Source organism: Pongo abelii, chromosome 18 (genome assembly GCF_028885655.2).
Source record: "Pongo abelii isolate AG06213 chromosome 18, NHGRI_mPonAbe1-v2.0_pri, whole genome shotgun sequence".
Taxonomy (NCBI): Eukaryota; Metazoa; Chordata; class Mammalia; order Primates; family Hominidae; genus Pongo; species Pongo abelii.
In genome coordinates this window covers 69,330,404-69,342,956 of record NC_072003.2, presented here as the reverse complement: position 1 = coordinate 69,342,956, position 12,553 = coordinate 69,330,404, and the positions used below count along the sequence as shown (strand labels likewise).

At 45.0% G+C, this 12,553-nt stretch overlaps 1 protein-coding gene across 4 annotated transcripts in view; it reads right to left on the bottom strand.

Moving 5' to 3' along the window:
* The window catches only part of WWP2 (WW domain containing E3 ubiquitin protein ligase 2), a 178,285-nt gene that overhangs the window by 96,320 nt on the left and 69,412 nt on the right, over nucleotides 1-12,553 (bottom strand). For all 4 annotated transcript variants that reach the window (XM_054533231.1, XM_063717117.1, XM_063717118.1 and 1 more), the window contains 2 exon segments: nucleotides 4,254-4,391; nucleotides 2,376-2,472 (listed from right to left, as the gene is read on the bottom strand). In XM_054533231.1, the coding sequence (XP_054389206.1) occupies nucleotides 2,376-2,472; nucleotides 4,254-4,391 (235 nt within the window).

The window sequence follows — 12,553 nt, the reverse complement described above, 5'->3', positions numbered from 1 at the left end:
ATCTGACTTTGAGCCCCAAATTAAGTTATATGGGTGTGTTTGAGACAAACTTTCCAACTCAGCTAAAAGGCTAAGATGCAGTTACTAGCACCAAAGCTGAGAAGGCATCACTCTCTAAAGAGTGAAATACTCAAGTATTCCTCCCTCTCTAAAAGAGTGAAATGCTCAAGTATTCCTCGCCTACCGCTGTTCTAGCTTAAGAAATTGTTTCCTCCAGTTCCAGGTGCCCATCGTGGCTTTGTTGACACAAGATTTGCCAATTACACTGTCATTCATCACCCCATGAGATCCAACTATTGTAAGTCACCTACCGAGACATGGAAAACATGACTGGTCTTTGGGAGTGAGGCAACGCCTTTACAGTGACTTGGAGAAAAGAGAATGGGGAAATGGCATCTCTGCTTCTAATAAAGGTACGGAAAAAAGATCCGAACGTCCATCTTGTCTTGCTCCCGCCACTTGCCGGTCACCACAATCTCATAAGCCCACAAAACAACCAAATCTGGAGAAGCTGACAGCTGTCCTCAGAGGGATCTTTTAAGATGCTGCGGGTATTAGCTAAAATCATATTCCATTTTTCAAAGCATTATTCCCCCTCCCTGGGGTCTGTTTGGGAAGTTTTTTTGTTTTTTTTTTTACAGACATAGTCTCACTCTGTTACCCAGTGCCCTGTTGCTAGCTCAGTGCAGCCTCAAACTCTTGGGATCAAGCAATCCTCCCACCTCAGCCTCCCAAGTAGCTGGGACTACAGGCACACACTACCATGCCCAGCTCATTTTTCTATCTTTTATAGAGACAGAGTCTCCCTATGTTGCCCAGGCTGGTCTTGGAACTCCTGGCCTCAAGCGATCCTCCCACTTTGATCTTCCGAAAGAGCTGGAATTACAGGCATGAGCCACTGTGCCTGGCCTCGTTTGGGAAGATTTTACTGCCAGTTACTCACCTACTTTCTGCAAGTAATAAAGATTTACAAACTACATTCATAGTTTGCACATTTAAGATTATTTTCCTTAAAATGTCCTTTAAATATCTGGGGATTTTGCACATTGCAATAAACAATAAACAAAGGTGCCAACCCTCTCCCTTCATCTCTTTATACTTAGAACTATTTTCCTGGCTAGACGTTCAGTTGCCATGGAAATGAGTTTGCACCACTAACACAGGTATGAAATGTGAATTTCAGTAAATAAAATTACGTCATTTGTAATATGCATAACAAGTATAACATTTGGACTCTAAGTGTAGGAGGTCTTAACCAACACTACAAGGGAACCATGGGCCACCCTCCAAAGCAGAATGCATGACAGAAAATTGCACAAAGAACCATTGCTCTAAGCATTTCTATGTGTGTCCTGGAAGAATAACTGTGGCTGCACCCCGGACATACAAAAAAGCAGTCAAGTTTCCTGTTCAACAGTTCCTTTTATCCAATAACCTACTTAGCCAGTCCCAATCTTCATCAAGGAGCCTCTGACCCTTCTAAGAATCCTGAATTCTTTCACAACCATAAAAAAGAATAAAAAATAAGTCAGGTACAGTGGCTTATGGCTATAATCCCAACAGTTTGGGAGGCCAGGACAGGAGAATCGGTTGAGTCCAGGAGTTCGAGACCAGCCTGGGCAACATGGTAAAACCCTATCTCTACAAAAATAAAAAAATTAGCCAGGCATGGTGGCGCATGCCTGCTGTCTCAGCTACTCAGGATGCTGAGGTGGGTGGATTGCTTGAGCCCAGGAGGTCAAGGCTGCCATGAGCTGTGATGGTGCCATAGCACTCCAGCGTAGGCAACAGAGCAAGACCTCATATCAAAAAACAAAACAAAAGAATGAAATCATGTCCTTTGCAGAGACATGAATATAGCCAGAGACTGGAGGCCATTATCCTAAGCAAATCAATGCAGAAACAGAAAACCAAATACCACATGTTCTCATTTACAAGTGGGAGCTAAACATTGGGTACACATGAACACAAAGATAGAAATAATAAACACTGGGGACTCCAAAAACAAGGAGGGAGAGGAGCAAGAATTGAAAAACTACCAATCAGGGACTATGTTCACTATCCGGGCAATAGGATCATTAGAAGCCCAAACCTCAACATCATGCAATATACCCATGTAAGAAACCTGTACAGGTACCCCCTGAATCTAAAATATGAACAAAAATTAAAAATCCAAACTCAATTTAAAAAAAAAAAAATAAGGATCCTGAGCTCTGGACTCCTCTATTAGCCTCCTTAACTACTGAGTCAGTTACAAGATCTCTGGAAATCTCCAACAGTTTCTACCACAAAATGTTTCCCGCCATGTCCCAACATGTTTTCAATAGCTCTAAGCATCTTCTTAGCTCTTTGTCCTCACCAAGGGGGGGTCTTACCGGGATCTTCCACCAAAGCAGTTTGTGCTGGGGGGCTGGTGCCGGTTCTCTGGAGCTACTGCTGTTCCACTGGAGTCTCTCGAAGGCAGCTGTGATCCTAGAAAGGAATCAATCACAAGAAAAGACAGAAGCATTGAGGAGCTCAACTCGTGTTTGAGATTTGACGGCCAGGAACAGAACTCCGTCTGTGTGTTAGAGTTGCCCACCAACATGGGATACGGACATCCGGAAAGCTGCAGCCACCAGCAGAAGAGGAACAGGGACGATCATACGGATCCGATCCATGCCATGGAGCAGTGGGGCTCAAACCTTGGAAACGGCTTCTCTTCTCCAAGACATTCAAGAACATCCAAGGCACTTACAAGCACACTGCCTTATCCATTAAATGAATCTCAGCCTCAAAAATGTGAGATAGAGAACAAACGCTAACTGTGCAAAGTAGGGGCCAGAAATCAGGGGCATTTCTCCATAATACACCCAGAGAGCTTTTACAAAGCCAAATCAGATCATCATAGTCTTCTGCTAGAAACCCTTCAACAGCTTTCTGTTTCTCAAGATGAGGTTCAAAATCCTTACCAAATGTTTCAAGGCTGCGTGATCTGAGTTGACCTGTTTCTCTGATCTCACCTCCTCCATTCTCTCTCCTTCTTGCTCCTAATAATCCAACCACGCTGACTGCCTCTGTTCCCACCACAGGCCAAGCCACCCCTTTACCCCACACTCCCACCTTGGCCTGTCTAAACTCCTCATCCTCCAAGTCTCAGCTTCCTCAGAGAAACATTCCCTGACCCCTCAGCTTAGATGAGATCTCCCCCAACAAAGTACAGGAATCTCATAGCACCCTGTGGTTTTCACTGATAGCTTTTGTTACAATCACAGCTATGTAATTATCTGTGTGTTTACTCATTTGATGTCTAACTTCCCCTGCCCTCATCAAGTAGACTGTAAACCTGAAGCAGTGGAGACCATGTGAATTTGGCCCACTGCCATCTGGCTAGTGCCTGGTCTAAGACCTAGTGCATACCAGGGATACAATTATGTATATATGTGTTGAATGAGCGAATGACACATGTTTTTCTCCAAGCACCAAAGCACCCCAAGCACCGATCAGTCCAGTTAAGGGATTTTTCTCCACAGTCAAGGCCCATCCAGCCACTGAGATTCCAACCAACTGCCCTTGAATTGCAATTCAAATCGCACCCCTTTGAAGCTACAGAAATCCTGCTTGGTGTCTGGAAAGTGCCATAGTTACATCACATCTGACAAAACATTTAATGAGAAAAATTATGGAGAAACCCAACCCATTTCAGACCTCAGACTTCATGAAATAATTTCCTGCTAGATCCAAAGGTGACTAATTTCAGACTAGATCAAAAGAAACAAACTACCAACATTCGGGACAGAGCAGGGGACACTCTCCAAATTCCCTGCTCTGTCTGTATTTTGCTAGTGTGTGTCTCTAGAAGAACACAGCATCCCCTTCCCAACCAATGCCTCTCATAAAAACACCTTCAACCTCCCCAAAAAGTGTAACTGTATTGGGAAGGAAAATAATGGGCCAAAGTCATATTTGATAAAGATATTTCATTTTCCAAAGTCCACATGGGATGAAAGATGTTTTTCTCTGCTATCAAACCGAACAATTACACATTTACAAAGACTGGACATTTACTGTGGCCCCTGATCAGAAAGTGGCCCTTGAAAATTCATGTCGTGATATTGATCCAGGGTGCTAAGAAGAGTCGGGGCTAGCTATGGGCCAGGCTGAGTGGGAATCAAACCAAGATGCCTAGTAAGAACCAAGCTCTCAGCACCTCCTGACCCCCGCCCAGCCCCACCCCGTCCCGGCACAGTCCTGAAGAGCAGGGCGGCACTCACCATCTGTCAGGGCACTGCCATTAGGCACATTTCCCAGATCAACAGTTGGCCCGTCCAGGAAAATTGTCAGCTCTCCGCCTGAGACAACGCTGCCTTTGTTCTCCGTCTGCAGGTTCAGGGTCAGCTGCGTGTTCTCCACTGTGGGGTACAAAAGGCAACATGGATGGGCTAAAGCAAACGTACCCCAAATTAAGATTCTCTAAATTAGAAGCTTTCATTTCACCTTTGCTGGCTTTTCTGGGAATGCTTTCTCCACATCTTCACATTTTGCCTCGTGGCATGGAAAAAAGAGTGGGAAGGAATATGTCTAATGAAATCACTGTTGTATCAGGCTGGAGGGGAAGCTGCACTCTTTCTAAACATTTCATATCACTGGGTCAGCACCATAATTTCCACATTACTGATGTATTAGTTTGTTTATACTTGCAGGACTGTGAGAAAAGCACAGGGATATTGATGGCATACCGACGAAGAAATTAGTTGCAAGTAATATCCCCCTGCCCATAGAAACCGAGGAGACCCTAAGGAACTGTCAACAGGAGGCATCTCCATCTAGATGAGGGATTGCAGGGGCTTATTCTTTTCTTACTTATGTTAAAACGTGTTGTCGTTTTTTAAAATTTTCAATCCTGAAAATGTATTGCCTTGAAATAAGGAAAAAAAAAGTCAAAACAATGAAACTTCAACACAGGCTAATCAGCCCCATCAGTGACTTAAGGAGAGAGAAGTGAGAAGTGGCCCAGAGCACCCTGCCCCCAAGGATACCAGGCAGATTCAGTCCTGTGGGTGACCGTAGCAGAAAAACAGAACAAGCTGACTGGAGGCAGAAGCACCAAGCCCTAGGCAGGCTAGAAACTTCTGCACACACACCCTCCACCCTGCTACTGAACTTGGCTGTGCTGAACACCTTCTGTCTAGTTAAGTATTTAGTCCACACTAAATATTTCAGTTCCCTTCAGTTCAGTCCAGCCAGGAGCTATGGCCTTCAGTTCAGGGCTGTTTAATAATTACCAAGAGGGAATCAGCCTTTATGAGAATTTCCACGGGGTCCGTCCATGCCACACCTTACAAAACCACATATCTGAACCTCCCTCTCCACCCGCCCCACCCAATCCAACACTTTGTTTTATTTCTTAGTTGCTACTGCATGATTATAAGCTATCTTATCTGTCTTCTAGAACAAGGTAGAGTATGTATAAATGTCTCCATAAGCACACTAAAGTAAATTTCAGCACTTTCTAGAGATAACCCCCCCTTCCCCCACCCCCCCAAAAAAGACTGCTCTAAATCCCTCTACAGATACAATCCTTTAAGAACTTAGCAGAAAATTCTGGATCAACTCAAGGATCTATTATAATAAGATAGAAAACAGTTAACCTTCGGGTTTTCAAGCTCTCCTAAGCACTCTACCTTCCCTTAATCTCTCTTCCCTGCCATGGATCTCTCCAACTCTTTTCTGAGTGAGTCTGCTGCTATTTTCAGCCAGTTCCACTGAGGGCCTTGGTGAGTACTAAACGTTTCTATAAAATAACACTTGTAGTTTCCAAAGGAAACAAGTTCCTTCAAAAGCCAAGGAGTATGGGAAGGAACTGAGGCCTTTCAACCCCCAGCCACCTCTTGCCATCCCTGGGAGTGGCCACTTGGGAAGCACCTGCTTCAGCCCCAGCAGAGCCTTACCCTACAGCTTAGTCCACATCCTGAATGCAGCCTCGGGAGAGATCCCTGGCCAGCTAAGCTGCTGCCAAATCTGGCCCCCTGAAACTATGCAGTCATAAGTGTTGATTATTGTGGGCTTTTTTTTTTTTTTTTTAAAGTCAAGGAGGGTCTTCCTCCTCCATTATGCCAAGATCCAGTGCCTAAGTCTCTGGCAATAGGGTTTTTAAGCACGTAGGTTAAGACGGGGTGTGGTCAGGCATTCTGAGTTTAATTCACAGTTCTAGTCCCTGAGAGCTGTGCACCGTGACGCAAACTACCTAACCTGAGCATCAGTCTCCCTACCTGCAAAACAGGGGTAATCATGGCACCTTTTTCAGAGGACTCTTGCAAAGAAGTAAATGGCACCTACCGAGTTCCTGATAAGCTGTCATTTTTATCATCTTCCTGTTGACTTTCCTGTTTTTAGGAAGAGTCCTAATTCCTCTTGGTCTAACTTCTCATTCACTGTATTTGTTTTTTGTTTTGTTTTTTAATTTTTTTTATAGAGACATGGTTCACTATGTTGCCCAGGCTGGTCTCGAACTCCTGGCCTCAAGCAATCCTCCCACCTCGGCCTCCCAAAGTGCTGGGATTACAGGAGTGAGCCACCACACCCTAGCCTTCATTCATTTTATAGTCATTCTTCTCTTGATCCTTCTGTTCCTTCTGAGACTTTTTTGGGCCGCGGCCAAAGAATCTTCCAAGGTAAGCCACAGACCCATCACGCAGACAAACTGTCCTTTCATTTTGTTTCCAGGTCATCTCCTAAAGGCACCCAGCCTTCTGGCTCCAGGACACACACCACTGTTGGAAGCGTGCTGAGGGATGAGCATTCCAGAAGGGCTCCTTGATTCCTGTCCTGATACCTCAAAGGTCATCGTTTCATAAATGGAGTGTGGGCACTTTTTTTTCCTCCTTCCTGGAGGACTGATGATGTTCAACAGGAGAGTGGAGGAACCCAGGGCCTCTGGCCGCTCACTTCTCCCCCCGTGACAGTCACACTGCCGTGGGCCTTGGACAGAAGCCAGAGAGATAGTCTGAATTTTCCTCTCCATGGTCTCGTCTCAGGGATCCAAGTTAGCTCTTCTATCTAGTTTATCTACTCATTGTCTCCAGCGGAATCATTATATATTTGAAGGCTCAGAAGCCACCATACAACACATTGAGACACATTCTGCCTTCAAAAAGAGCCAATGGGCTGGGTGCGGTGGCTCATGCCTGTAATCCCAGCACTTTGGGAGGCTGAGGTGGGAGGATCACTTGAGGCCAGGAGTTCAAGACGAGCATGAATAACACAGTGAGACTTTGTCACCACAAAAAAATTAATTAAAAGGAGCTAGCCAGGCTCAGTGGCTCATGCTTGTAATCCCAGCACTTTGGGAGGCCAAGGAGGGTGGATTGCTTGAGTCCAGGAGTTCAAGACCAGCCTGGGCAACATGGTAAAACCCCATCTCTAATAAAAATACCAAAAATTAGCTGGATATGGTAGTAGGCAACTGTAGTCCCAGACACTGAGGAGGCTGAGGTGGGAGAATCACCTGAGCCGAGGAGGTTGAGGCTGCAGTGAGCCAAGATCACGCCACTGCACTCCAACCTAAGCAACCAGAATGAGACTCTGTCTCAAAAAAATAAAATAGGACTGGGCATGGTGGCTCAGGCCTGTAATCCCAGCACTTTGGGAGGCTGAGATGGGCTGCGATGGGTGGGTCTCTTGAGCTCAGGAGTTGGAGACCATCCTGGGCAACATGGTGAGACCCTGTCTCTATTAAAAATACAAAAAATTAGCCAGGCCTGGCGGGGTGCACCTGTGGGCCCCACTACCTGGGAGGCTGAGGTGGGAGGATTGCTTGAGCCTGGGTTGGGGGCAGACATTGCAGTGAGCCAAGATTGCGCCACTGCACTCCAGCCTGGGTGACAGAGCGAGACCCTATCTCAAAAAATAAATTAATTTAATTTAAATTTAAATAGCCAATGAGGAGAGGGAGGGCCTTTTTTCTTTAAACTAAACTTTTGAGAACATAACCCTCCTCTGTTCTATTTGAGACCTCTGGCTGTCACCATGACAACCAAGTGATCTAACTTACTGTCACTGAGAGCAAGGCAACCTGATGCCACATGCTTCATATGAAACAGGGGGACAGAGAAACATTAAATGATACCATGAGGAAGCAATCAGATGCCAGAATGTGAGACATCCATACAATAACTGTCCTGAACTCCTGAAAAAGTCAATGTCATTAAATTCATTTAAGGAAAAAAAAAGGAGGCAGGATGGAGACTCTTCCAGATCTAAAGAAAACCAACAAATGCCATGCATGAATTTTGACTAAACCTTGGTATGAAAAAAATACATTCTTGGGATAAATGGAGAAATTTGCATACAAACTGAATATTAGATAATGTTTGAAATTATTGTTAACGTTTTTAGGTTCAATAGTAGTACTATGGTTTTATGGACAGGCACAGTGGCTCATGTCTGTAATCCCAGCACTTTGGGAGGCCGAAGTGGGCAGATCACCTGAGCTCACGAGTTCAAGATCAGCCTGGCCAACATGGTGAAACCCCATCTCTACTAAAAATACAAAAATTAGCCAGGCACGGTGGCACACACCTGTAATCCCAACTACTTGGGAGGCTAAGGCAGGAGAATCACTTAAACCCAGCAGGTGGAGATTGCAGCGAGCCAGGATCATGCCACCACATTCCAGTCTGGGCAACAGAGCAAGACTCTGCCTCAAAAAAAAAAAAAAAAAAATTTACTTTGGTTTTATATGAGAATGTCTTATTCTTGGGACATGCAAGAGTAGATGAGAATGATACATGCATTTATTTTCAAGTGATTTTTTAGAAGAATAGGGTGAAGTTTTGGGGAGTAAAGTGTCATGATATCTGCAATTTACCTTCAAATGGCTCAGGAAAAAAAAATACACCCAGCCATATACTATAATAACATATAGATAAAACAAATTTGGCAAAAAAATGTTAACAAGCGCCAGAAATAGGTGGATGGCATTTGGATGTTCATTGTATCACTCTTTCAATTCTTCTGTATATTTGCAAATTTCATAATTAAACATTGGGGAAAGGTTTTTTTAAATTGGCAAGGTTATTAAAAAAATTAAACTTCAGAGAACAGAACACCTCATTATTTGCTTTTTAAAAAAATTGAGCCAAAGGAGGCCTATAATACATAATGGGACTAAAGAAACCATTAGCTAATTGAGTGACAGATTCGGGCCTACAGGGGAGGCTGAAAGGCGTAAGTGTGGCTGGAAAACATATACTAGAACCTTAGTTATAAATAGCAGTCTTAGCCACCTCACCTCTGGGGCCCTCTGTTTTCACTACAGCTGTGCAGACGGCTCTAGAGAGGCCTTTTCTCTTCCAGTATGTCTTCCTGCTGCCTTTGGAGGCACTGCTCAAAATCAAGAAACCCATGAAAAAGTAGGTTTAGTGAGTCCATTTCCATAACTGGAATCTGAGTTAGCATATAGGAAGCTCACCAGCTCCCCTCAGGCTCATCAGGCCCTGCTCTATCTGCATTCATGCTGTTCACATCCGTGCCTTGAGCACCTACTATTCTAGTGACTCAACAGGAACAAGACAGGCAAAAATCTGTGCTCCTAGAGCATTTACATTCTACTTGGGAGAAACAGACAATAAGCAATTTCTTTTCTTTTTTTCCTTAAAAAAAAAGCAAATTGCATAATCTGTTAGAAGGTGGCAAGTGCAGGCTGGGCGCCATGGCTCACATCTGTAATCCCAGCACTTTGGGAGGCCAAGGCAGGCGGATCATTTGAGGTCAGGAGTTTGAGACCAGCCTGGCCAACATGGTGAAACCCCGTCTCTACTAAAAATACAAAACATGAGCTGGGTGTGGTGGCGGGCACCTGTAATCCCAACTACTTGGGAGGCTGAGGCAGGAGAATCGCTTGAACCCGGGAAACAGAGGTTGCAGTGAGCCGAGATTGCACCATTGCACACAGCCTGGGCAACAAGAGCGAAACTCCATCTCAAAAAAAAAAAACTAAAAAAAAATTTTTTAATGAAATAAAAAAATTTTAAAAAGAAGGTGGCAAGTGCAATAGGAAAAAATAAAAGAAGGGGGATGAAGAATGCTAAGCTGGGAGAGGATGTGGGGTAGAGAAGAAAAACCTCCCTGGGAGGGTGACAATTGATCAAAGACTAAAGGATGGGGGAAGTCACATGCGTATCTGGAGGAAGAATATTCTAGGCAGAGGAAAAAGCAAGCCCAGAGGTGCTAGGTGAGAGAGCATGCCTAGCATGTCTGGGGAATGGCAGGGAGCCCAGGGCAGCTGGAGTGGAGCAAGGGAAGAGAGGAGCAGATGAGGGCAGGAGGTAACCAGAGCCTCCAAGTCAGGCCTTGGGACAAGGTCCTTGGCAATTGCTCAACATGGGACGGGGCTCCGTTACAGGGTTTTGAGCAAGGAAGTGACCTGATTCCTGCTGTAGCACAACCAGTCTGGCTACAGGAGAAGGGCTGAGGTACACAAGACCAGGTAGGAGGTCACTGTGGTAAACCAGGCAAGAGCAGATGGTGGTTTGGGCGAAGGCGATGGCGGTGTCTTTAAGAAACACAGTGTCTAAGAAGATTGTACTCTGGCCTCCTCCCTAGCTGAGTTAGAAAGCCCCAGGACTCCCCACCGAGCACATCAGCCAGGCCCTGCAGGCCCACTGATCTCTTGGAATCAAAGCTTTGGGCAAGTCATAGGCAGGGGCTGCAAACAGTGCCAATTTAGAGCATGGTTAGAGGAAGTCTGATTCAATTAGGACCAAATGGAACATATATAATGAAAATATTCAGCTGGCAAGAGGCTTAGGTTTCATCGAGAAAGCCAAAGGCCTGAGCTCATGCTAACTTCAGTAATCAGCAAACATACTTCTTCAGCTATACAACTGCACCCTTCTGTTCTAAGTAGTAACGGGTTACCAATACCTTCTAATGCTACTTTATGGAGGTCAACAGACAGCAGTAAGGCTGAATATGAGAATCTAGGGAAAAAGACTCTGGGAAGTCCCCAGGGACTGTGCCCTTTGAAAGACAGCCCTTTAAAAGCCAGCACACCAAGAGAGACAACCAGACACCAGGTGCCTCCTGATGGAAACACATATCACCACACCAGAGGAAAAAAAGAACCAAGGTCAGTCTCAGCCTCTAGATCTGCCCATGAGGGACAGAGAGACACACGGAACCACACTTTAGGGAGACAACCAGCAAAATTCAAAGTGTGGGAAACTGTAAAGGACACGCTGTCCAGTTTCTTCAACAACACACTGCAAGGAGTAAAAAGAGGGAGGACAACCTCTAGGTTAAGAGAGACTGAAGAGATATATCAATCTTGTTTGGTTCCTGGCTCAGACAAACCGATGGCTTAAAAAGGCTGAGCGCGGTGGCTCACGCCTGGAATCCCGGCACTTTGGGAGGCCAAGGCAGGGGGCTCACTTGAGTCCAAGAGTTTGAGACCAGCCTGGGCAACAAAGTGAGACCCCATCTCTATAAAAAATAAAATAAAATAATTAGTTGGACATGGTGGCGTGCACCTGCAGTCCCACCTTCATGGGAGGCTAGGCAGGAGGATCACTTGAGCCCGGAAGGTCAAGGCTGCAGTGAGCCATGTTTGCATCACTGCACTCCAGCCTAGGCAACAGAGCAAGATCCCGTCTCAAAAAATAAAAATAAAAAATAAAAAGGTTGGGCCAGGCACGGTGGTTCACACCTGTAATCCCGGCACTTTGGGAGGCCGAGGCAGGCAGATCACTTGAGTTCAGGAGTTTGAGACCAGCCTGGCCAACATGGCAAAACCCCATCTCTACTAAAAACACAAAAATTAGCCAGGTGTGGTGGCACACATCTGTCACCCCAGCTAACTTGGGAGGCTGAGGCACAAGAATCACTTGAACCCAGAGGAGGCAGAGGTTGCCATGAGCTGACATCCATGTCACTGCACTCCGGCCTGAGTGATGGATTGAGACTCTGTCTCAAAAAACATTAAAAAAAATTTTAAAATAAAATGAAAGGGTTACACTACAACTGGGGAAATGTAAAAACTGACTAGATAGTTCAAATTATTAAATGATTACCATTGAGTTTTCTAGGTATGAAATTGGCATCATGGGTTGGGTTTTTAAGAGTCCTTATCTTTTAGAGAAATACACTAAAATATTAATATTTGCAGTTGAAGTATGTCTGGGATTGTCATAAAATTAATCCAGCAGGGGTGGGATGGGAAGATAGATGAGACAGGAATGGCCCGTCACAGACGGCCGCTGAACTGGGTAACGGCATGTGGGGATTCATCGACTATTTTTTTTCCACCTGTGTGTATGTTTCACATTTCCTATAATAGTTTTTGCTCTAGTAACTGGCCACTATCAAAACAAACAAACAAACAAAAAAAACAACAAAGAAAGCAGGGCGCAGTGGCTCACACCTGTAATCCCAGCACTTTGGGAGGCCAAGGCAGATGGTTCACTTGAGCTCAGAAGTTCAAGACCCACCTGGGCAACATGGTGAAACCCTGTCTCTACTAAAAACACAAAAAGTAGCCGGGCGTGGTGGTACCTGCATATAGTCCCAACTACTT